Source organism: Bufo bufo, chromosome 2, assembly GCF_905171765.1.
Source record: "Bufo bufo chromosome 2, aBufBuf1.1, whole genome shotgun sequence".
In the NCBI taxonomy this organism is placed as follows: Eukaryota; Metazoa; Chordata; class Amphibia; order Anura; family Bufonidae; genus Bufo; species Bufo bufo.
Genome location: NC_053390.1, coordinates 737,005,661 through 737,031,427, shown reverse-complemented (window position 1 = coordinate 737,031,427; position 25,767 = coordinate 737,005,661). Strand labels below are relative to the sequence as shown.

The following is a 25,767-nucleotide window of genomic DNA, read 5'->3' as shown; positions in this document are numbered from 1 at the left end:
CGCAAGTGTAAAAAAAAAAAAAGTGCACTTCTTGGTTCTGTGATGTCACATGATGTATAACTTCTCAGAAACAGGAGTCGGGCTGGATCCATATGATCTGCTTATGGATTTAGTCTTTTAGGGAGGTGTATAGTGTCAGTCGTTCTGATGTCCTTGTTTTTATTGATGTGTCATACTGGCAGGTTTACAGTTTTTCGAAGATCTCTGCTTGCTGTCATTCAGTAGGAGTCTTCATTGTTTACATCCTTTGAATAAGGTCCTGGTCATGTGATGTACACACCAGTGCCTGACTTGAAGCGTACCTAAGTTTTCAAAAAAAGTTTGTATAATGGCTGTGCTTCTTTGTACAATCATAGCTGTGAAGGAACAGGTCTTTTTGGGGCTTCCCTACTGTTTTTCCTGCCATATTATTCAGCAGCACAGCTAGATGCATTTCTCTCACAAGTGGGGGAGGCCTCCCTTCTGTGGAATCTGCCAGCATTGTACTGCTGTGATGTCCTTTCCCTTACTTCCCACTATGTTTGTTTTCAGCTCCAGAGCTCACAGAACAGATAAGGAGGGAGAGATCACACTTGCAGACACACAAGAGGCTCCTGTGATCTTCGGAAACAGTGTAGATCTGAGCTAGCTCTGACATGCCCCTACTTCATCTCAGCTGTCTTCTTCATTAAATGAAATTAAATTGTGTGAAAGTACAATGACTCCTTATGGCCCCTTTCAAGAGTAGATAATATTTTGCAAAGTCTTAAAATCGAGCAAAAGTGATCAATTATCACGCGGTGTAAGAGCACTGAATGATCGAATGAACATCATTCCTTGTCCAGAATTCCACAAGTGTAATCGTTTACAGCACAGAGGGTAACACAGTGGGTGGAAATGCTACTGTTTGCCTGACAAACGATCTATGACCTGATCGCACTCACAAATTTTTACATGATACTTTGTGCATCTAAAGGGTTGTCGTTCGAAAAACGACTCGTTTGATCAAATCAATTATCTACTTGTGTAAAGGGAATTTATTCACAGTACGGTTAGGACGGGTTTACATGTTCAGTTTTTTTTAATGCAGCTTTTAAATTCAAAAGCCTGGAATGGATTGAAAAAGAGGAGAAGACAGTCTTCCTTTTTATGTTATCATCCGTTCCTTGCTTTGTCATAAAAAAAAAAAAATGTAACATGAAACATGAAAACTCAGCTGTAGGGGACATTCACACGGCAGCTTTTTGGCGCGGACAGAAGGGGCATGTCCTTCCTCAAAGCGGTGCAGCTGCTCATTGAGATGTATGGGTGCAGAGAGGACAGGACCGTCGGCGGGTTTTCGGCGCAGCTGTCCATGACAAAATTCTACTTTAAAAGCCACCGTCTGAACATTCCCATTGCGTGCCATTACATGTGTTAGTGGCTGCAGGTAAAAAGCTGCATCAAAAACTGCATTCTAGGCTTAAAGGGATTCTGTCACCAGGTTTCACCCCTGTCAGCTAAACATATGCTGATGTTCAGGGCCTCATCAGGATTCCTAATGTGGGCTTCTAAATGTGATCCGTAGCCTTATTTTGCTAAAAAACAGGTTTTACTAACCTGTCACTCAAAGAAATAAGGTGCCCAAGGGGATGTCAAGGGATGCAAGGTGCCGGCCGCACCCACCGCCGTTCGTGCCCAGCGCCGCCTTTCCAGACTTCCGCACCACCTCCTAATCCTATGTGCCGCCTCTCGCTCTCCCTCCCTCCCCCTCCTCCTGCTGTAAGATCTTGCTCGTGCGCACAGGGCTCTGCCTGATGCGCCCGTGCGGACTTCTCGATTTGGCTTCTTAAAGCGAAGTGCGCATGCGCCGGCACTTCGCTCAACCCAGGTATGACCTGCACTCTGGCGCCAGCCTCTCAGAGCCCTGTGCGCACGCGCGAGATCTTACAGCAGCAGCAGCAGCAGCAGGAGGAGGAGGAGGGGGGAGGGAGGGAGAGCGAGAGGCGGCACAGAGGATTAGGAGGTGGTGCGGAAGTCTGGAAAGGCGGCGCTGGGCACGAACGGCGGTGGGTGCGGCCGGCACCTTGCATCCCTTGCCATCCCCTTGGGCACCTTATTTCTTTGAGTGACAGGTTAGTAAAACCAGTTTTTTAGCAAAATAAGGCTACGGATCACATTTAGAAGCCCACATTAGGAATCCTGAGGAGGCCATGAACATCAGCATATGTTTAGCTGACAGGGGTGAAACCTGGTGACAGAATCCCTTTAAGGAGGACCTTTCATGGGTCCAAAGAATATGAACTAAGTAGCAGGCTACATAGAGCGGCGCCCAGGGATCTCACTGCACCTACTATTATTCCTGGGCGCCGCTCCATTCGCCCGCTGTGGCCCCCGGTAATTTCTCAACATTCAGAGCAAGTAGGAGGAGACGCCAGTGTCTCTCCTTCTCCCTGACAGCAGCGCTGTCCAATCGCAGCGCAGAGCTCAGAGCCAGGGAGAAAAAAACCCTCCCTGGCTCTGAGCTGCGATTGGACAGTGCTACGTCTCCTCCTTCTTGCTCTGAATGTTGAGGAATTACCGGGGGCCACAGCGGGCGAATGGAGCGGCGCCCAGGAATAATAGTAAGTGCAGTGAGATCCCTGGGCACCGCTCCATGCAGCCTGCTACTAAGTTCATATTCTTTGGACCCATGAAAGGTCCTCTTTAAGGAGTATTTAAAAAAATGTTGATTAGAGAAGTCAATGTGGTTGGGTCGGCAGATTCTGCTTCCAAACAGCAGCATGGACCGGCTGTGGCTGCTCATTACTGGGATACAGAACGTTCTGCTCTGTCTCTTTGGTTCCTGTCACCAGTAGTAAAGCCACTTCTGCATCCTGCTGTATCTCCTCAGCTGACTTATCCAGTAGAGAACCCAGTGCTGTTAGATCACATTACATCCCTCATCACTGGTTCCTATTCTGGGCACAGAAGCCGAGGAGACTGAGCAGGATGCTGTTTATCCGAGTGCATGGATATAATCCACCAGATCACGCACCCTGGTCGGTCTGTGCTGCTATAGAGAAGAGGAATCTGCTGTACAACATATATTGAAGAACTGTTAGTGTGCACTAGCGAATCGAAGTTCAACCCTCGTCACCCCCTGAAAGGCCTGAATATTCATCTCGGATGCAGCGATGAGGTTCAGTGACGGTGGGGGCTTGGGGGCGACGTCATCGTTGTTCCCCGCCATCGTGCCTACTACTCATAAAGAAATGCACTTCAAGACAAAGTAAATCGTCGCTAAGCAAATTTCTTTGTGAAATGCGCCAAGGCAGCCAAATTGAAGATTTGAGAACTTCGCTCATCTCTAGTGTGCACACGGCTGTACCGTAATGGTGATTGAGCCAGTTCAACACTTATGGATCCTCTTGTATGTCATTATATGGAGAACGGGACACGTGAGGTTCCAGGTCACCGTTCGGTGTGGAATACCCCCTGGTGCATTACTGAAATCCAGATTGGAAATGTATAAAGCTGAGGTGGTAGTCGGTTTCTGTGTGATTAGCCCGCAGTTCCAATAAGCTGCATCTGCCCTCAGTTTTTTAGTAATAAATCAGGCTTTGATATAGTTGTTGGAAACATTTCCTTGATTGGACACAGGCACCCAAGGCAAATCTCCATGAATTATGGGTACGCTGCTATTTTCTGAACTTTTAATGCTTTCTTGCACCTCATAAATCTCAGCAGTCACATCTGTTAGTTCTGCCGAGTGCAGGCTCGAGTCTTTGTTTTATTGCGTGGCACCTGTCACAGAGACAGGTTAAATTTTAGGGTTTTTAATACTCTTATCCGCTTTGCCGATCTCTAGTGCTGCCTACAGTGACTTTCTTCTGACTTCTTGTGTAAACTTCTGCCACTTGTCCCCTCTGGAGCGGTACCTGGAGTAAACAGTAGGATTATTATTTAGTTTGTTCTCCTCTTTCCTCTGTCAAAATTGTCTTTTAGGGAATCCTTACTATGACAGCCTGGGTTCGCTGGGCGTGGGGACTTTATTAGGAGCAGTATCTGCCTTCCTCATTTACACCAACACTGAGGCCCTTATTGGTCGGTCCATACAACCAGAGCAACTCCAACGTCTTACCGAACTCCTTGAAAGTGACCCTGCTGTGAGGTAAGAGTGGTGTTCAAACATTGGTTTTAGAAGATGGAACAACTGCACTTCTTTTTGTCTTAGTGTTAAAAAAACAATATACAGGGTGGGCCATTTATATGGATACACCTTAATAAAATGGGAATGGTTGGTGATATTAACTTCCTGTTTGTGGCACATTAGTATATGTGAGGGGGGAAACTTTTTCAAGATGGGTGGTGACCATGGCGGCCATTTTGAAGTCGGGCATTTTAAATCCAACTTTTGTTTTTTCAATAGGAAGAGGGTCATGTGACACATCAAACTTATTGGGAATTTCACAAGAAAAACAATGGTGTGCTTGGTTTTAACGTAACTTTATTCTTTCATGAGTTATTTACAAGTTTCTGACCACTTATAAAATGTGTTCAATGTGCTGCCCATTGTGTTGGATTGTCAATGCAACCCTCTTCTCCCACTCTTCACACACTGATAGCAACACCGCAGGAGAAAGGCTAGCACAGGCTTCCAGTATCCGTAGTTTCAGGTGTTGCACATCTCGTATCTTCACAGCATAGACAATTGCCTTCAGATGACCCCAAAGATAAAAGTCTAAGGGGGTCAGATCGGGAGACCTTGGGGGCCATTCAACTGGCCCACGATGACCAATCCACTTTCCAGGAAACTGTTCATCTAGGAATGCTCGGACCTGACACCCATAATGTGGTGGTGCACCATCTTGCTGGAAAAACTCAGGGAACGTGCCAGCTTCAGTGCATAAAGAGGGAAACACATCATCATGTAGCAATTTAGCATATCCAGTGGCCTTGAGGTTTCCATTGATGAAGAATGGCCCCACTATCTTTGTACCCCATATACCACACCATACCATTAATTTTTTTGTTCCAACAGTCTTGGAGGGATCTATCCAATGTGGGTTAGTGTCAGACCAATAGCGGTGGTTTTGTTTGTTAACTTCACCATTCACATAAAAGTTTGCCTCATCACTGAACAAAATCTTCTGCGTAAACTGAGGGTCCTGTTCCAATTTTTGTTTTGCCCATTCTGCAAATTCAGTGCGCCGATCTGGGTCATCCTCGTTGAGATGCTGCAGTAGCTGGAGTTTGTAAGGGTGCCATTTGTGAGTAGCTAATATCCGCCGAAGGGATGTTCGACTAATGCCACTCTCCAGTGACATGCGGCGAGTGCTACGCTGTGGGCTCTTGCTGAATGAAGCTAGGACAGCCACTGATGTTTCTTCATTAGAGACAGATTTCATGCGTCCACATTTTGGCAAATCCAACACTGGACCAGTTTCACGAAACTTAGCAAGCAGTTTGCTAACTGTAGCATGGGAGATGGGTGGTCTCGTAGGGTGTCTTGCTTTGAAATCTGCTGCAATGACCCGGTTACTGCGTTCACCAGACATCAACAAAATTTCTATCCACTCCTCACGTGTTAACCTCGGCGACATGTCAATGGCTGTAAACAAAGAGAAACTTGTAAATAACTCATGAAAGAATAAAGTTACATTAAAACCAAGCACACCATTGTTTTTCTTGTGAAATTCCCAATAAGTTTGATGTGTCACATGACCCTCTTCCTATTGAACAAAACAAAAGTTGGATTCAAAATGGCCGACTTCAAAATGGCCGCCATGGTCACCACACATCTTGAAAAGTTTCCCCCCTCACATATACTAATGTGCCACAAACAGGAAATTAATATCACCAACCATTCCCATTTTATTAAGGTGTATCCATATAAATGGCCCATCCTGTATTTAAGAGACATTATGGCAATCTTGTGGCTTCTCATGGAGTATTGCTTCTGCTAGTTTGTGATTTAAGGGGCCATTTAATTTAAAAAAAGTTGGTTCTTCAGAGAGAATCTGCTTTTCTTCCAAGAGTCCTGAGGCTTAAAGGGGTTATCCAATACTATAAACTAAACTGGACCCCCCATATGCCGGGCCCCTCACAGGCAATATACTTACCTCACTCCCAGCTCCATGCGCCGCTCCTGGTCCCGCCAATGCTGCTGCTTTTTGTGCACGGATGAAAACATTCGGTGTCGGGGAGGAGCAGCCAATGGCAGACGGAGACGAGCCTCCCTAGCATCGTGGGTGACACTATGGAGGCTCGTCCCCATTCCCACCTGCCATTGGCTGCTCCCCCTGATGACATTGGATATTTTCATCGGCACACGGGGAGAAGAAGCAGCTGTGGTGCAGGGACCAGGGGTAAGTACATTCCCTGTGATGGGCCCGGTATATGGGGGGAGGGGCAGTTTATAGTATTGGATAACCCCTTTAAACCGTCTTTACATGAAGCAACACAGCATGCAATTATCTGGGACGATCTGTCTATTCCCAATAATTGCCAGATTGTCAGAGGAGGTGTGAGCTGCCTCTACTTGCCTCCACTGAATGGGGATAAGGGATCGCTGTTGCATTTGCTCAACCCTAGAGAATCATTGTTCATACAGCAGGATCTGCTGGCCAGTAACTAGTTAGGTGACCATACAGTTAGGAGCTAGTTAGGAGCTCAACATTGTTGAATTTTTCATATATTTTTTTTACATATTTTGGTATTTATGTACTGTATCATTGAGGATAATTCATCAAAACGGCTGAGAGAGACACAAGGACATGAACTGATACTTATGGAATTATAAAAGGCATAATCATGTTTTACATTTTTTTAAACTAATCATGTGGATTTAGATAGACCTATATTATTATACGTTTATCAATTAGTATTTTATATATTGTTTTAGATATTTTTTTGCTATGTGGGGTAATAAATGATTGAAATGATGCAATGACCTGTGTAAGGCTACTTTCACACCTGCGTTAGGTGCGGATCCGTCTGGTATATGCACAGACGGATCCGCACCTATAATGCAAACGCTTAGGGCTCTTTCACACTTGCGTTATTGTCTTCCGGCATAGAGTTCCGTCGTCGGGGCTCTATGCCGGAAGAATCCTGATCAGTTTTATCCTAATGCATTCTGAATGGAGAGAAATCCGTTCAGGATGCATCAGGATGTCTTCAGTTCCGGAACGGAACGTTTGTTGGCCGGAGAAAATACCGCAGCATGCTGCGCTTTTCGCTCCGGCCAAAAATCCGGAACACTTGCCGCAAGGCCGGATCCGGAATTAATGCCCATTGGAAGGCATTGATCCGGATCCGGCCTGAAGCTAAACGTCGTTTCGGCGCATTGCCGGAGCCGACATTTAGCTTTTTCAGAGTGGTTACCATGGCTGCCGGGACGCTAAAGTCCTGACAGCCATGGTAAAGTGTAGTGGGGAGCGGGGGAGCAGTATACTTACCGTCCGTGCAGCTCCCGGGGCGCTCCAGAGTGACGTCAGGGCGCCCCAAGCGCATGGATCATGTGATCACATGGATCACGTCATCCATGCGCATGGGGCGCTCTGACGTCATTCTGGAGCACCCCGGGAGCCGCACGGACTGTAAGTATACCGCTCCCCCGCTCCCCGCTCCTACTATGGCAACCAGGACTTTAATAGCGTCCTGGGTGCCATAGTAACACTGAACGCATTTGGAAGACTGTTCCGTCTTCAAATGCTTTCAGTACACTTGCGTTTTTCCGTATCCGGCGGGCACCTCCGGCAACGGAAGTGCATGCCGGATCTCAACAACGCAAGTGTGAAAGAGGCCTTAGATCCGTTCAGAACGGATCCGTTTGCATTTTCATGAACAAAAACAAAAACATTGTTCATGATAATGCAAACGGATCCGTTTTGACTTTACATTGAAAGTCAATTGGAGACGGATCCGTTTGAAAATTGAGCCATATAGTGTCAAATTCAAACGGATCCGTCCCCATTGACTTACATTGTAAGTCTGAACGGATCTGTTTGCCTCCGCACGGCCAGGCGGACACCCGAACGCTGCAAGCTGCGTTCAGGGGTCCGCCTGCTGAGCGGAGCGGAGGACAAACTGTGCCAAACTGGCGGATCCGCATCCACTCAGAATGCATTAGGGCTGGACGTTCGGGGCCGCTTGTGAGAGCCTTCAAACGGAACTCGCAAGCGGAGCCCCGAACGCTAGTGTGAAAGTAGCCTAATGTAGATTGCTCACCATGCGATGCTAGGTGATAGAGTGCCTGTCATTACAATTTATATTCTATTATACACAATTATTTGGTATTATGTGCACCAAAGACAGTGCACCTTGACCCTGAAATACAGGAAGGTGAGCCACTAGATAGAGATTATTTATTTATTTATTTATTTATATATATATATATATATATATATATATATTATACAGTACAGACCAAAAGTTTGGACACACCTTCTCATTCAAAGAGTTTTCTTTATTTTCATGACTATGAAAATTGTAGATTCACACTGAAGGCATCAAAACTATGAATTAACACATGTGGAATTATATACATAACAAACAAGTGTGAAACAACTGAAAATAGGTAATATTCTAGGTTCTTCAAAGTAGCCACCTTTTGCTTTGATTACTGCTTTGCACACTCTTGGCATTCTCTTGATGAGCTTCAAGAGGTAGTCCCCTGAAATGGTTTTCACTTCACAGGTGTGCCCTGTCAGGTTTAATAAGTGGGATTTCTTGCCTTATAAATGGGGTTGGGACCATCAGTTGCGTTGAGGAGAAGTCAGGTGGATACACAGCTGATAGTCCTACTGAATAGACTGTTAGAATTTGTATTATGGCAAGAAAAAAGCAGATAAGTAACGAAAAACGAGTGGCCATCATTACTTTTAAGAAATGAAGGTCAGTCAGTCAGCCGAAAAATTGGGAAAACTTTGAAAGTAAGGGCTATTTGACCATGAAGTAGAGTGATGGGGTGCTGCGCCAGATGACCTGGCCTCCACAGTCATCGGACCTGAACCCAATCGAGATGGTTTGGGGTGAGCTGGACCGCAGGGTGAAGGCAAAAGGGCCAACAAGTGCTAAGCATCTCTGGGAACTCCTTCAAGACTGTTGGAAGACCATTTCAGGGGACTAACTCTTGAAGCTCATCAAGAGAATGCCAAGAGTGTGCAAAGCAGTAATCAAATCAAAAGGTGGCTACTTTGAAGAACCTAGAATATGACATATTTTCAGTTGTTTCACACTTGTTTGTTATGTATATAATTCCACATGTGTTAATTCATAGTTTTGATGCCTTCATAGTCATGAAAATAAAGAAAACTCTTTGAATGAGAAGGTGTGTCCAAACTTTTGGTCTGTACTGTGTATATATATGTGTATGTATGTATGTATGTGTGTGTGTGTGTGTGTGTGTGTGTGTGTGTGTGTATGTATATATAAATCTCAATCTCTTACATATTCCCAAATACCTTTTCATAAGTAATAAAGGATCCTTTTGTCTAGTGAGCAGTCACTAGGAGAAATAAAATGGCCACCGTCTAAGTACACACAAAACCTGTCCTAATCACACAGCAGGACAAGTTACTTCACAACACTGAGCTGAAGAGCTGCCTCATCCTCTCCTACTTGTCAGGGATTATGATCCTGAATACAGTTTAATATGATCTTCAGCTGAATTTCTATAGGAATGGAGTTCATAAGGGGGCATGTAGTACAGAGAGGAGGTGGGGAGCAGGCTGATGAGCAGCAGCACTTGTATGGAGTCTCCTTTACCACAGTCTGTCCTGTCCGTCCTCTTTCTTATGAGCTGTATTCAGAATCCTAATGCCTGACAAGCAGGAGAGGAGGATGAGGCAGCTCTTTAGCTCAGTGTCCTGAAGTCACGTGTCCTCCTGTGCGATTAGGACAGGTTTTTTATGTACTTATAGGACGGCAGACATTTTATTTCTCCTAATGATTACTCCCCAGACAAAATGAGCCATTATAACAAATGAAAGGTATTTGGGAATATATTTATAATAAATTAATATTTAAGTATTTTCAGTAATTTTATTTTCTTAATTCCCGGAGAACGCCTTTAACATAATCCCCTCTTTCCAGTGAATACAGATGCTATCACAGTACCCCGGTTTTCTTGATATTGTTGAAACCTGCAATGGGAATTATGGCATATTCTATGGCTATGCCATGAATTTGTAAGATGGGAATACCTATTTGATAAGCTGGAGCATGTGCAAATAGATTAGGACTCTTGGGGCAATTCTCCTCAGGTTCCCCTTCCCTGCTACCCAGACTTGAAATATTATTTGACATTCTTATAGCAGTTATGATCCACCTGACAACCCGCATGACCCAAATATGGTTCTAGACTCCATCAAAGGGCCTCACATCACATTTAGCTAGAGTTGGGTCAGTGGGTAGGAATGTACACACATAACTGTGGCCAATGTTTTCTCCATATATATTCCTGTACTCAGGAATTTGCCTCCCTGTAGGATCCAAACTGACTCGGGGCCACTCGGGTAACTACAGGGAGGTTAACATTTTCCCCACTCTTTTTTGGTGGTTTTCTGCCAATGAAAGAGATTATGGGAATTGCTCTTACTGCAGTTTCCTTTTGTAGTTATTATTTTATGACTAACCTGGGTCTGTCTGTCTACACTTGGGGGCTATTGTAGCTTCGTCCCATTCACTTGAATGGCATAGGAAAGCTTATGTTTATGAAGGGGCAGCCGGCGGCTTTCCTGTTATTGGGGGACCTGCATTTCCCGCCGAACCTGCACACAATTATTGTCTTGCAGCAAAAGCCATCAGAGACCAGGATTAATCTGTATCCAGTTTCTACAGGACACATTCATCTGCAGCATGGTGGTAATTGCAGAGAGAGACCAGTAAATGTATATTAATAGGCATTTAATCTTCACTAATGGTACACAGCACTTAATAGTTGTGGTCCGATTTTTCAATCCATTTACCGACTAATGGAAAAGTATAGGGAAAAAACTGGTTTAATGTCAGGTGTATGTTCAGTAGATGGTAATGTTGAATGCTTTGTTTGCCATATCTATTTTTTTCAGGGCCATTCATGATGTAAAAGCCACAGACATGGGAATGAGTAAAGTACGGTTTAAAGCAGAGGTTGATTTTGATGGACGTGTAGTAACCAGGTCGTACTTAGAAAAGCAGGATATCGACCAGATGTTACATGTAAGTTTATTACATACACCAACGCCTAATTACAAAATTTCTGAAAGAGTTAAAGATGGCTAATCCTGCCATTTTTGCTATGGGCTAGCGAGAAGATTTCCATAATGATCGTTGTCCTAGTCACAGTATTTTAGGCTACTTTCACACTGGCGTTTTGGCTTTACGTTTGTGAGATCCGTTCAGGGCTCTCACAAGCGGTCCAAAACGGATCAGTTTTGCCCTAATGCATTCTGAATGGAAAAGGATCCGCTCAGAATAAATCAGTTTGCCTTCGTTCCGTCTCAACTCCGCTTTGGAGGCGGACACCAAAACGCTGCCTGCAGCGTTCTGGTGTCCGTCTGACGAAACTGAGCCAAACGGATTCGTCCTGACACACAATGTAAGTCAATGGGGACAGGTCTGTTTTCACTGACACAATCTGGCACAATAGAAAACGGATCCGCCTCCCATTGACTTTCAATGGTGTTCAAGACGGATACGTCTTGGCTATGTTACAGATAATACAAACAGATCCGTTCTGAACGGATGCAGACGGTTGTATTATCTGAACGGATCCGTCTGTGCAGATCCATGACTGATCCGCACCAAACGCGAGTGTGAAAGTAGCCTTAGGCCTCCTGCACACGACCGTTTTTTTTTCACCGTTTACTGGCCGTTTTTTGCGTTCCGTATACGGTCCGTATATGGAACCATTCATTTCAATGGTTCCGCAAAAAAACGGAATGTACTCCGTATGCATTCCGTTTCCGTATTTCCGTTTTTCCGTTCCGTTTAAAAATAGAACATGTCCTATTATTGCCCGCAAATCCCGTTCCGTGGCTCCATTCAAGTCAATGGGTCCGCAAAAAAACGGAACACATACGGAAATGCATCCATATGTTTTCCGTTCCGTTTTTTGCGGAACCATCTATTGAAAATGTTATGCCCAGCCCAATTTTATCTATGTAATTACTGTATACTGTATATGCCATACGGAAAAACGGAACAGAAACGGAAACAAAAAACGGAACAACGGATCTGGGAAAAACGGACCGCTAAACACTGAAAAAGCCATACGGTCGTGTGCAATAGGCCTTAGGGAGGTATGAGTACTCCGTACTGGAGCCAGGTTTACAGAGTTCACGGCAAACTGATCATTTTGTCAGAGAAAAAATCCAGCTGATTGAAGTATTGTATGGGGATTGCCCTTCATGTAATACGTGGTAGGGTCCTAAGTACACAGATGGGCGGATGTTACCTGAGAGGACATCCTCCTTAACGGGGTTGTGTCACTTCAGCAAGTGGCATTTATCATGTAGAGAAAGTTAATACAAGCCACTTACTAATGTATTGTGATTGTCCATATTGCTTCCTTTGCTGGCTGGATTCAGTTTTCCATCACCTTATACACTGCTCATATCCAGGGGTTCTGACCACTACTGCAGTGCTGGTAGAGGTGGCTAGGATTGGAGCTGCTGCGCATGCGTGACTATGCAATATGGACAATCACAATACATTAGTAAGTGCATTGCAACCTTCTCTACATGATGATTACCATTTGCTGAAGTGAGACAAACCCTTTAAGTGATACAGCCCCATATCACTCATCGCACACCACTGGAGGACACCACATGCACTGAGGTCACCTTAGAAAATAGTAGGGTTGTCCCGATACCACTTTTTTAGGACCGAGTACAAGTACCGATACTTTTTTTCAAGTAGTCACCGATACCGAATACCGATACTTTTTTTAAATGTCATGTGACCGTTTTGGGGGATCTGTGGATCTGTGGATGACGCACTGTCATGTGGGGGATCTGTGGATGGCACTGTTATGGGGGACCTGTGGATGGCACTGTTATGGGGGATCTGTGGATGGCACTGTTATGGGGGATCTGTGGATGGCACTGTTATGGGGGATCTGTGGATGGCACTGTTATGGGGGATCTGTGGATGGCACTGTTATGGGGATCTGTGGATGGCACTGTTATGGGGGATCTGTGGATGGCACTGTTATGGGGGATCTGTGGATGGCACTGTTATGGGGGATCTGTGGATGGCACTGTTATGGGGGATCTGTGGATGGCACTGTTATGGGGGATCTGTGGATGGCGCTGTTATGGGGATCTGTGGATGGCGCTGTTATGGGGGATCTGTGGATGGCACTGTTATGGGGGATCTGTGGATGGCACTGTTATGGGGGATCTGTGGATGGCACTGTTATGGGGGATCTGTGGATGGCACTGTTATGGGGGATCTGTGGATGGCACTGTTATGGGGATCTGTGGATGGTACTGCTATGGGGTGGGATATCTGTGGATGGCATTGTTATGGGGTGGGGGATCTGAGGATGGCATTGTTATTTGGTGGGGGATCTGTGGATGGTGCTGTTATAGGGGATCTGTGGATGGAACTGTTATGGGGAGGATCTGTGGATGACACTGCTATATGTCATCCACAGATCCCCCTCATAACAGTGTCCCCCAATACACCGGGCCCCGCCGCTCACCGAAGTATTTATAAACGTGAATCCTTATCCTGTTATTAAGTTGAACTAACGCTGCCCTCTCCCATTTTCCCCTGTATCCCCACAGCACTTACTTAAGCTTCAATAGCAGGCAGAGCGGACGGCACCAGTAACGTCACTCACTGACGTCGCGCGTCTGCTCCGCCTGCTTCATTCATAAAGTGGGCGGAGCAGGCGCTCTACGTCAGTGAGTGACGTTACTGCTGCCGTCCGCTCTGCCTGCTATTAAAGCTTAAGTAAGTGCTGTGGGGATACAGGGGAAAATGGGAGAGGGCAGCGTTAGTTCAACTTAATAACAGGATAAGGATTCACGTTTATAAATACTTCGGTGAGCGGCGGGGCCCGGTGTAAGAGTACAGTGACTGCACCGGGCCCCGCCCATAGTTACGCCCATAGTATTCTATTTATGTATCGGGGCGGGGTATCGGCGGCTGAGTACCGCCGAGAAAACTCGGAATCGGTCCCGATACCGATACTAGTATCGGGACAACCCTAGAAAATAGCTTTCATGATAAAGTAATGCGGCTACCGTATGTACAACATGTTGCACATAGCCGCATTACTTTATCATGAAAGCTATTGGCAGCACAAATTTACAGTCAGCATGCAAGTATGATATTAACCTTTTCACGATCTGCACTGTACTGTTACATTGCTGTAATAGGTAGTTAATACCTGTCTTTGTAATACTGTAATATGGCACTCTAATGGCACTGGCCCAAGAGCTGTTCCCATTTCATTCATTGTGAGTGCCAGCCTTGTTACACAGCAGACAGTCCACTCTAACAGCCAGGATTGGAGATAAATCTGATTCCGGACATTTAACTCCCATAGACGCCACTTTCAATGCTAACTGAAGTAGTTATGGAGAGAGAAGGGGCTCCCTCTCTCACCTGATCCCCCCCCTCCCCCTCCCCCTCATGATATGATCATAAGTGCAGAGGGGTTGCTCTGGCAGCCAGGGGCCTAGCAATGGCCCCCAGGCCCACCATGTTGGGATACCTATGAAGGCCTCCTTTGGAAAAAAAAACCATAATAGGCAATGGGGAAGATTTATCAGAACTGGTGTAAAGGAAACCTTGCTTAGCTGCCCATAGCAACCAGTCAGATTCCAGCTCATTTTTTAGAGCTTCTTTTGAAAATGAAAAGTGGAATCTGATTGGTTGCTATGGGCAGCTAAGCAATGTTTCCTTTACACCAGTTTTAATAAATCTTCCCTATTATGTCAGTTTTGTAATGTAACTTATACCTTTTATTTATATAAAACACAGAAATATTGCAGTGCGTTATGGAGGATCAAAGGATTGCATGTTTAAGTCTCCCAATAGGGAAAAAATGTGTATAAAAGATAAAAAAAAAAAAAAAAAAAAGTTTGGAGCAATTAGAAAAAAAAACCTGATAGAAAATGCAAAGAAATGCCATTTTCGTTTACGAATGTTTGCCTTTTGTACATAGAAAAAAAAAAAAAAAACGATATGTAATTGTTGTGTCCATAATGATCTATTCAATAAAGTGATGACTTAATTTATCCCACACTATAAACATCATAAAGATTTATTTTAAAAATATCAAAATCAGATGTTTTTTGTTCATTACAAAATACAATAAAAAGTGCTGAAAAAAATTATTGCACCCCAGAATGACACAAATTAAAACGACATGTCTTGCAAAAATTAAAGCCCGCACATAAAAATGCTCTCTTTAAAAGCAGTGACCCCCCCATCCCCCCCCCCCAAAAAATCTAAATTTTTTAACAAGATTTTTTTATTGAGCAAAAGTAGAAAAACTATTTAAAAAAACTATAAATTTGTTAAAGCTGTAATCAAACTCACCTGCAAAATAAAGTTTTCATGCAGCTTAGGCTACTTTCACACTTGCGCTTTTCTTTTCCGGCACTGAGTTCCGTCATAGGGGCTCTATACCGGAAAAAAACTGATCAGTTTTATCCTAATGCATTAAAGAGTAATCCGTTCAGGATGCATCAGGATGTCTTCAGTTCAGTCTTTTTGACCGATCAGGCAAAAGATCAAACCGCAGCATGCTACGGTTTTATCTCCGGCCAAAAAAACTGAAGACTTACCTGAATGCCGGATCCAGCATTTTTTTCAATAGAAATGTATTAGTGCCGGATCCGGCATTCAAAATACCGGAATGCCGGATTGAAAAAAGGTGAAAAAAATAACTGCCGGATCCGTTTTACCGGATGACACCGGAAAGACGGATCCGGCATTTTTTTCCATAGAAATGTTTTAGTGCCGGATCCGGCATTCAAAATACCGGAATGCCAGATTGAAAAAAGGTGAAAAAAATAACTGCCGGATCCGTTTTACTGGATGACACCGGAAAGACGGATCCGGCATTTTTCTGACCAGGCATTTTTCAGACTGATCCAAATGTAATAGACGGCTCTGATCAGTCTTACAAATGCCATCAGTTGGCATACGTTTTTCAGTTGGTCTGCTTGCCGGATCACTCTGCCGCAAGTGTGAAAGTAGCCATACCGTATTTTTCGTCTTATAAGACGCACCTGATGATGGTTTTAGAGGAGGAAAATAAGAAAAAAGACCTCAGAACAGACGCCCAAACTACACCCTCAGTCTTCATCAGACCTCCATATCAGATCTCAGATCAGACCCCCATATCAAACCCACAGATGAGACCCCCCCCATGTCTGCCTTCCTGCATCAGAGCTCACATCAGACCGCATATTAGATCAGATGCCCATGTCAGACCTTAGATCAGATGCCCATATCAGACCTTAGATCAGATGCCCATCAGAGATAAAATAAATTCACTTACCTCTCCTGCTGTGCCGCTACTCTCCAGGTCGGGCAGTCTCTGCTTCAGTCACGTTTCCTGATCTTCACTGTCTCCTGACTGCATGCAGCATCAAGTCTTAGTGTGTGCACTACTTCCTGATGCTGTACACAGTCAGTATAGTGCAGCGCGGCACCCGGGGAAGACCAGGGAGAGGTGAGTACAATGCAACTCCTGCATACTAGTGAGTGCTTCTATAATGAAAGTGGTCACTAGTATTCGCGTTATAGGACACACTGCCATATTCCCCGAACTATAAAGCGGAAAATGCGGTATATGGCAACTTACATGGTCAACACCATGAAAACAAAACCTAAAATGCAGGTTAAAGTCAATGCCATAAAAACAAAACTCCCACGCAATGTCAGATACCGTAGGTGCAAGTCTCTTCTCTGGAAGCCACGCCTATCTCCAGAATGGGCCCTCCCAAAGTATAGGAGAGCTCACTGTGCAGACACCTGTCCAAGCCGCCGCTCTGCACTTCTCGAAATTCCGATAGTAGTAAATGAATGGTGGCTGTGCTTGTGCTGTGCACTCTCCTTCACTTTAGGAGGGCCCTTTCTGGAGAAAGAAGTGGGAGCCGCTACTATCTGACATTGGTGGCATATCCTAGTGATATGCCACCAATGTCTTAGATGGGAATACCACTTTAAGCTGTTGATACACTTGAGATAATGATCGGCCACATAGCGGATGATCAGTCATCCATGGGATTGTTCGTTAGAACGATCCTACTACAAAAAGTCCAGACTTGCGCTACTTTCACACTAGCGTTTTTATTTCTGGTATTGAGATCTGTCATAGGTTGTCAATACAGGAAAAAACACTTCTGTTTTGTCCCCATTCATTGACAATGAGGACAAAACGTAACTGAACAGAACGGAATGCTCCAAAATGCCTTCCATTCCGTTCTCCTACCAGAGAGCAAACCGCAGCATGCTGCGGTTTGCTTTCCGTCCTGGGATGCGGAGCAAAACGACCCACAATGACCCACAATGCAAGTCAATGGGGACGGGTCCGTTTTCTCTGACACAATAGAAAACGTATCCGTCCCCCATTGACTTTCAGTGGTGTTCATGACTGTTCTGTCTTGGCAATGTTAAAAATAATACAACCGGATCCATTCATAACGGATGCAGAAAGTTGAATTATCAGTAACGGAAGCGTTTTTGCAGATCCATGACGCATCCAGCAAAAACGCTAGTGTAAAAGTAGCCTAAACCAGCCAGGGAGTCAATTATTTTTTTTATTTATGAAGAACTGACTCCCTGGACCTTGATCACAACAATCGTTCGCGCTACTATTTCAAACAACAATCTGTCAAAATGTCTGAAATTGGCCATTCTGGCCAATTTTTGTCTTGTGCATGGCCAGCTTTTCCAGTGTTCAGTTTTTAAAAAGTGACAGTGGGTGGTCTGGGGTCTAGGCTACGATCCGGCTTCTGAGTAATCAGATCGCACACACTTCTGGTTTTGTTTTCCTTTGTCACTTCTGGCGAGAGACGTGACGGGTTCCTCGTGGGAGGTGCCCTTTGATCTCTGCATAGCGAGTATTTCGGTGGAGTTATACTTTTATTATTCATGCAGTACTGAGGGGTTGTGCATCATGGGAAATATTTGTTAATCACCTTCTCGTTTGTGATGCAGGAAATCCGACAGGTGAAAACTCCAGAAGACTTGGAAGCTTTTATGCTCAAACATGGGGAAAATATCATAGACACACTAGGAGCAGAAGTAGACAGACTTGAAAAGGAACTGAAAGTAAGTGACAATGGGATTTTTATTCTTCTTTCACACAATTTCTGTATCAGGCCCAAAATATTATGGGCCTCATTTATCAAACCTGCTTAACAGGGGAAAAAAACTGGCCTTATTGCCAATATCAACCAATCAGTGTGCCGTTTCCAGTGTAAGAAGTTGAAGCTGAGCTCTGATTGGTTCCTTTGAGCAACAAGGCCAGTGTTCTAATTTTGATAATTTGAGATAATCTAAAAGAAAAACTGTCTTTGTTGCCCATAGCAACCAATCACAGCACAGCTTTAATTTTTCAAGCACATGCTGAGAAATGAAAGCTGTGCTATGGTTGGCTGCTATGGGCAACAAGACAGGTTTTTCTTTTAGATTGTTTCATAAATGTCCCCAGTTATTGTGTTTATTATATATGTGTTTCCCTGGAGTCTCACCCCATTATAATAATGTAGAGAAGTATACTTGTTCCTAGAAGGCAGATATCGGGAACAAGAAGAATCGGGCAGCTGGATATCCACATGCTCAATCCTTTTGTTCTCAGAAGTGTCTAGCAGTGGCTTAATCCTCTCCCCCCATGCAGAAGGCTACATGCACACGAACGTTGTTTGTTTCCGTGTCCGTTCAGTTTTTTTTGCGGATAGGATGTGCTGTCCGCATCAGTATGTCCTTTCCATAGCCCCGCAAAAAAAATAGAACATGTCCTATTCTTGTCCGTTTTAGGCATTGTTACAATGGATCTGCAAAATAAAACGGATGACATACAGCTGTCATCCGTTTGTATTTTTTTGCAGACCGCAAAACACATAGTTGTGTGCATGTAGCCGAACACCTATTCAGTTGGATGGAGTGTTCAGGTGTATAGATGGGTCAGGAGGGAGAGCTGTCTGCTGTCTGAGCATCTGTCTAAAAACATTTAATAAGAAGTGATCAAAAACGCACCCCAAAATGGTATCAATAAAGACGGCAGATCAATGCGCAAAAAATGAGCTCTCACACAGCTTCATAGACATAACAATAAAAAAGTTATGGGGGTCAAAATAGGAGGATGAAAAGAAAACCTTTTTTCCAAAGTTTTTTTTTTTTTTTGTATTAAAACACAAGAAAAACTATATAAATGTGTTATCGCCGTAATCGTACTAACCTGAAGAATAAAGGTCACGGGTAGGGAATGCAGTAGAAACAAAACCCATAAAACTGTGACGGGATTGTGTTTTTTTTTTTGTTTTGTTTTTTTCATTTTCACCCCATCTGAAATTAGTTTTTTGGCTTCCCACTAATAAGCAATATTAAAGGGGTTCTGCACTTTGTTTAAACTGATGATCTATCCTCTGGATAGATCATCAGCATCTGATCGGCGGGGGTCCGACACCCAAAACCTCCACCGATCAGCTGTTTAAGAAGGAAGCGGCGCTCCAGCAGCGCCGCGGCCTTCTCACTGTTTACCGCTGGCCGAGTGACGTCCCGATTTGTATCAACTGGCCTAGGCGGGGCTAAGCTCCATTCAAGGGAACGGAGCTTAGCCGCGCCCAGGCCAGTGATACTAGTCGTGATGTCACTGGGACGGCAGTAAACAGCGAGAAGGCCGCGGCGCGGCTGGAGCGCCGCTGCCTTCTCAAACAGCTGATCGGCCGGGGTACCTGGTGTCGGACCCCCGCCGATCAGATGCTGATGATCTATCCAGAGGATAGATCATCAGTTTAAACAAAGTGCAGAACCCCTTTAAGTGGTGCCATTAAAAAGTACAACTTGTACCACACAAAAAAACAAGCCCCATACAGCTATGTCAACTACAGCTGTCTGGGAAAACAGAGAGTGAAAGATGCACAAAACGAAAAATTTCAACCTATATTGCAGACTGGTGGCTATTGACTCAAAACTAGTAGGAATTAGGGTTGGGCAATAAACCGGTATTAACGATATACCGCGGTATTAAGAAACTGCGATATGGCGATATCGCCATTTCTTAATTTCTGCTGTATTTTAGTGACGCCATAGGGGCAGTCGCACGTCGCAGTGCTGAATGCCTCTAAAACGTCTGGCGCACATTGAAGCCGGCACAGTGGAGAAGGAGAGAGTCCCTCCCCACTGATTCGGCTGCCGCTGCGCCACTGATGAGAAGGTAATAGTGAGGAGGAGGGGAGGGGCTGTGGCCGCTGCGCCACCAATGAGAATTACCCTCAATTAAAATATAGACTGCGGGTGACGGCCGTATCACATACCCGCACCTGGTCTCAATGGCAGGAAGCAGCGATCCCGAGAACCAAAGGCAATTTACCCGTCAAATGCGCCACCTGAGGGGCTAATTGGCACGGTTACCCCATTATTATAATTTATAATCATTGGTGGCGCAGTGCACCCAAGCCCCCCAGTATTATAATCATTGGTGGCAGTGGCCACAGGGTCCCCTCCCCTCTTCATTGGTGGTGCAGTGGCAGCTTCTGATCGGAGCTCCAGCAGTGAAATCTCCGGGCTCCGATCGATTACCGTGGCAGCCAGGACGCTACTGAAGCCATCCATGGCTGCCATGGTAATCTCCCTGCTGCCATGTGCACAAAGCACAGGTCAGCAGGGACAGTGTGAGATCCTATACACCCTAATAGATCTCTATTAGGGTGCATAGGAGAGGGGATGAAAAGATCCCAGGTTCTAGCCCCTAAACAAAACACCAAACACCATATTAAAAATTACATAAAAAATATATAAACAATAAAAAAAAAAACACAATACGACGGCAATTAGCAGTGGGGCGGTGCTGGGCTCCGAAGTAATGGGCGCGGCTGGGCTCCAATGGCTGGAGGGACAGCCCCTTGGGCTCCTTATTGAGGTAATTAGCATATTAATAAAGGTGATTTTACAGACAAATTACAAGACACAGGGCAGTAATACTAGTATATTTTAACATAAATCGAGGAGACTGATGTGGTGATGTTAATAGCTCAGTAAGTGAAATCCAGGTGACAGTGTCCCTTTTTAAGCATCCGATTTCTGGATATTTGCAGCACACGTTACAAATTGCAATTACAGCTGATTAATTGCATTTTATGTTCTTTGGAAATGCAGCCGTCAGAGGGCACAGGGCCTGCGGTCACAGAACCCCCACTTAATGAACCAGTTATTTTTTGACATTTAGTTCTGTGTTTCTGCTGCAGATTTTTCTGCCGCTAATTTATAGTTGCTAATTTCTTCACTATTTAACTTGTCGGTTCCCCAGAGATTTTGTTTTCGGTTCTGTGTACATGTGTTTTCCCATGCTGTGCTCGCACAGTGCTCTTGAGAGAACCTACGGCCTTTCGGGCGTTCTCACTTATTTAATTTTTGGATTCTCTTTTGCTAGCTTAACAAAATAGAAACATGAATGTCCATTCTCCGAATCTCCATATTGGCAGGATTCCTGATGCCCGAGTATTCCAAGTCAAAAAGATTTTAAAAACTTCCATTTTATGGAATTATTAATCATTGATCCAAATTGAATACAGGTGAATAAGTGAAAAATTTGTGACATTTATAATATTTTTTCAATTTGTTTAACCTATTCATGACCTGAGGACTTGCCGAGCAAAACATGAGCAAAAAGTCTGCAATCTGTGTATTACCATCCCCTAGTCAGTAGGTACATATGGGGTCATTTATTAAAGAGGTTCTCTGGGCTCTCTTATATTGATGACCTATCCTCGGGATAGGTCATAATATCAGATCACCGCTGCTTTGCCATAGACAGCAGCAGCAAGCAAGAAGAGAGACGGGAGACAGCATGTGCACACTGCATGCACCGTCTCCTCATACAGCTCCTCATACAGTCTGACCCCCCCCCCCCCCCCCCCCCCCCGCGAATCTGATATTGATGACCTATCCTGAGGATAGATCATCAATATAGGAGAGCCTGGAGAACCCCTTTAAGACTGGCGTTCTAGATGCAGGTCTTAATAACCCTGCGATGGCGCATGATGCGTCTATGCTATGTGGAGGCGCCAGCCTCTATATAACTTTGGCGCTTCCACCGCCCGCCTAAGGCTACTTTCACAACTGCGTTTAGGTCGGATCCGTCTGGTATGTGCCCAGACGGATCCGCACCTATAATGCAAACGCTTAGATCCGTTCAGAACGGATCCGTTTGCATTACCATGAACAAAAAAAAAAAAAAATTTTTTTAATTTTTTTTTTTGTTCATGATAATGCAAACGGATCCGTTTTGACTTTACATTGAAAGTCAATGGGGGACGGATCCGTTTGAAAATTGAGCCATACTGTGTCAACTTCAAACGGATCCGTCCCCATTGACTTACATTGTAAGTCTGGACGGATCCGTTTGCCTCCGCACGGCCAGGCGGACACCTGAACGCTGCAAGCTGTGTTCAGGTGTCCGCCTGCTGAGCGGAGCGGAGGCCAAACGGAGCCAGACTGATGCATTCTGAGCGGATCCGCATCCATTCAGAATGCATTAGGGCTGGACGGATCCGTTCGGGGCCGCTTGTGAGCCCCTTCAAACGGAACTCACAAGCGGAGCCCCGAACGCTAGTGTGAAAGTAGCCTAAATCTATGCGAGCTCCCTTGCTGGCATAGATTCAGATAATTTTCTACGCCTGAAATGGGCATAGAAAATGATTAATGAAATGGGCCAGCCGACCAGCCCCCACCCCAGCTCTGGCGTAAGCAGGAAAAAGTGGCAGATTTTTGGTCGCAAATCCCCCTTGCGATCGAATCTGCAACAGATATATGCCAAAAAATGGCGTATATCTAATAATAAATGACCCCCATAGTTTGTAAGTCTGAAAAAAAGACATCCTTCCGTCCGGTTCAGCCTGTTATCCTGCAAAGTTGATCCAGAGGAAGGCAAAAAACCCTGCTCAAAGGATCCGCATTAAGTAATAGAAAAGATGCAAGGGTCGTATGTATGTATCCAAAATACTCCAAATTCATATCATCAGTGTACAAAATAGGTACAAAAATCTGCATCATACGGGTATCTGCAGGGTGGTTCATTCCGGAGGTAGATGGAACGTGATACACATCATCAGCAACATTTCAGATCCTAGCCTCCCCCTTCCTCAGGCATGCTGAATCTGGAATAATTGTAGTCTGGATATATACAGTATATACTTTCCTCATTTTAGGGGAAAAAAAATTCCTTCTCTACAGTAGGTTGTGTTTCTACAGAGTTGGACATAGTCATTATCGGAGTGTATAGGGGGCATGTTTCACTGACAAGGGAAATGGTGGCGCCCAGTAGGGGTGAGCGATGTATGCGATATGCGAAAAGGAAGATATGAATCTGTGCAACGATACAGATTTTGTCCATATCGCATATATCGCCGGACCGCAATATGACCAGGAGCCGTAGTGAATAGACGAACCCGAACCTTCTCACCGCCGTGGCTCCGGCTCCCGACTCCACACCGCGCTGTACTGTAATTGGCATGGCGTGCACACAGCGTCAGCCCGCTGGCTGACGCTCTATGTGACGTCAAGTCCTGCAATGCATGCTGGGAAGAAGACGCGACAACACCTGCGGACTGCCGACTCGCCGAGCACCCTGCAGGAAAGGTAAGTATAGCGATTCTACTGGGGGGGAAGGGGGGCTGGAGGATCGGGGGGTGGATCTATTTGCAAAGGATGGCCATGGAGCTGATGGCACTGGCTCTTCTGGGGGACATGTCTGATGGCAGATGATGGCACTGGATCTTCTGGGGGACATATGGCAGATGATGGCAAATGCCATGGGCCTTGGGGCTGATGGCACTGGCTCTGGGGGACAAGGACATGTCTGATGGCAGATGATGGCAAATGCCATGGGGCTTGGGGCTGATGGCACTGGCGGACATGTCTTATGGCAGTTTTGTAATTTGTATTTTTTGTATACATACAGAAGAAAATACTATATCGCGATATATATCGCATATCGCACATGCTTCAAATTATTTCGCAATATAGATTTTGGGCCATATCGCCCACCCCTACCGCCCAGTTATTACTTTAACAAACTAGTAATGGGCATGGGTCGCAGCGGGCAAGTTTTCACCAGACTTTGCAATTAAGTGTATATCCTTCTAATATGGCAGCAATCTATTTACATAGGGATTTTGAGCCCTCAAAACTGCTGACATCACTAGACAGGTGATGAAGGCGGCAGTAAACCATATCCCAGGTGCTGCTTGTACTTTGTTACAGAGGGCCCTTGCTGGGGAGTTAAAGGGAGTCTCTTAGCAGCTGTGACACCTTTAGCGATTTGTACATCTGACCTTTTTAGTATATTGTTCATACATACATATGTGCTTCATACATAAAGCAGGACTATCCAGAATGACTGTGACACTTTAGCAGGGCAGTACATTCAAAATCAGCGGGGAGGATTATTAAAGGGTTTGTCCCGTTAAGACAATTTATCTTATATCTACAGGGTTTAAAAGGGTTTTCTGAGGTTTTTATACTGATGACCTATCCTCAGGATAAGTCCTCAGTATCTGATTGGTGGAGGTTCAGCACCCGGGACCCCCACCTATCATCTGTTTGAGAAGGCATTGGTGCTCCTGTAGGGTGTTATAAGTGATTGATAGCATTCTGTGTCTAAAGGCCCTATTACACCAATAGGTAATCACTTAGATGATCGCTAATGAGTGTTTGTGGTAACGCTCGTTATCAATCATCTGATGAACGTAATAAGTGTGTATACAGAGATAGCTGTCAGTCACTGATAGCTGTACACTTGGGAGGTATTATCAGTAATTGATAACATTCTCTGTGTAAGGGCTCATGCACACGACCGTATGGCTTTTTCAGTGTTTTGCGGGCCGTTTTTAACGGATCAGTTTTTCAGTTTTGTGTTTCCGGTTCCGTTCCGCTCTGTTTTTCCGTATGGTATATACAGTATACAGTAATTACAGAGAAAAAAAATTGGGCTGGGCATAAAATTTCCAATAGATGGTTCCACAAAAAACGGAACAGATACAGAAGACATACGGAGTACACTCCGTATGTGTTCCGTATTTTTTGCGGACCCATTGACTTGAATGGAGCAACGGAACGTGATTTGCAGGCAATAATAGGACATGTTCTACCTTTGAACGGAAACGGAATGCACACGGAGACACTTCAGTTTTTTTTTCTGACCCATTGAAATGAATGGTTCAGTATAAGTAAAGCATACTGAACAAAAAAAACGGCCAGTATACTGAACGCAAAAAATGTTCGTGTGCATGAGCCCTAAGTCTGTATTAGGGTTGTTGCGATACCAAAATCTCGATTCTATTTCGATACCATAAAAAACTATTGCGATACTTGATACCGTTCGATACTACGCGAAAAAAATATAACACCAAAAAAGCCACGTGCATTCCGCGATTTATGGAACGTCCGGTCCATAATCACATAGTCGGGTGCCGGTTATGTGATTCTGCTGCTGGCACCCGCCTCCTGTATTTGTATTAATTGGTGAGTTATCATTGGTGACGCAGTGGCCACAGCCCCTCCCCTCCTCCGCCCCTCTCTCTTCTTATTGGCGGCGGCAGCAGCAGCAGCACACGGGGGGGGGGGGGAGAGCAGCGCGCCCAAGTTCTC

At 44.8% G+C, this 25,767-nt stretch overlaps 1 protein-coding gene across 2 annotated transcripts in view; it reads left to right on the top strand.

The window, feature by feature from the left end:
* The window catches only part of SLC30A9 (solute carrier family 30 member 9), a 106,383-nt gene that overhangs the window by 57,429 nt on the left and 23,187 nt on the right, over nucleotides 1–25,767 (top strand). For both annotated transcript variants that reach the window (XM_040418928.1, XM_040418927.1), the window contains exons 15-17: nucleotides 3,946–4,111; nucleotides 11,016–11,145; nucleotides 18,115–18,228. In XM_040418928.1, the coding sequence (XP_040274862.1) occupies nucleotides 3,946–4,111; nucleotides 11,016–11,145; nucleotides 18,115–18,228 (410 nt within the window). The remainder of the gene's footprint in view (nucleotides 1–3,945; nucleotides 4,112–11,015; nucleotides 11,146–18,114; nucleotides 18,229–25,767) is intronic.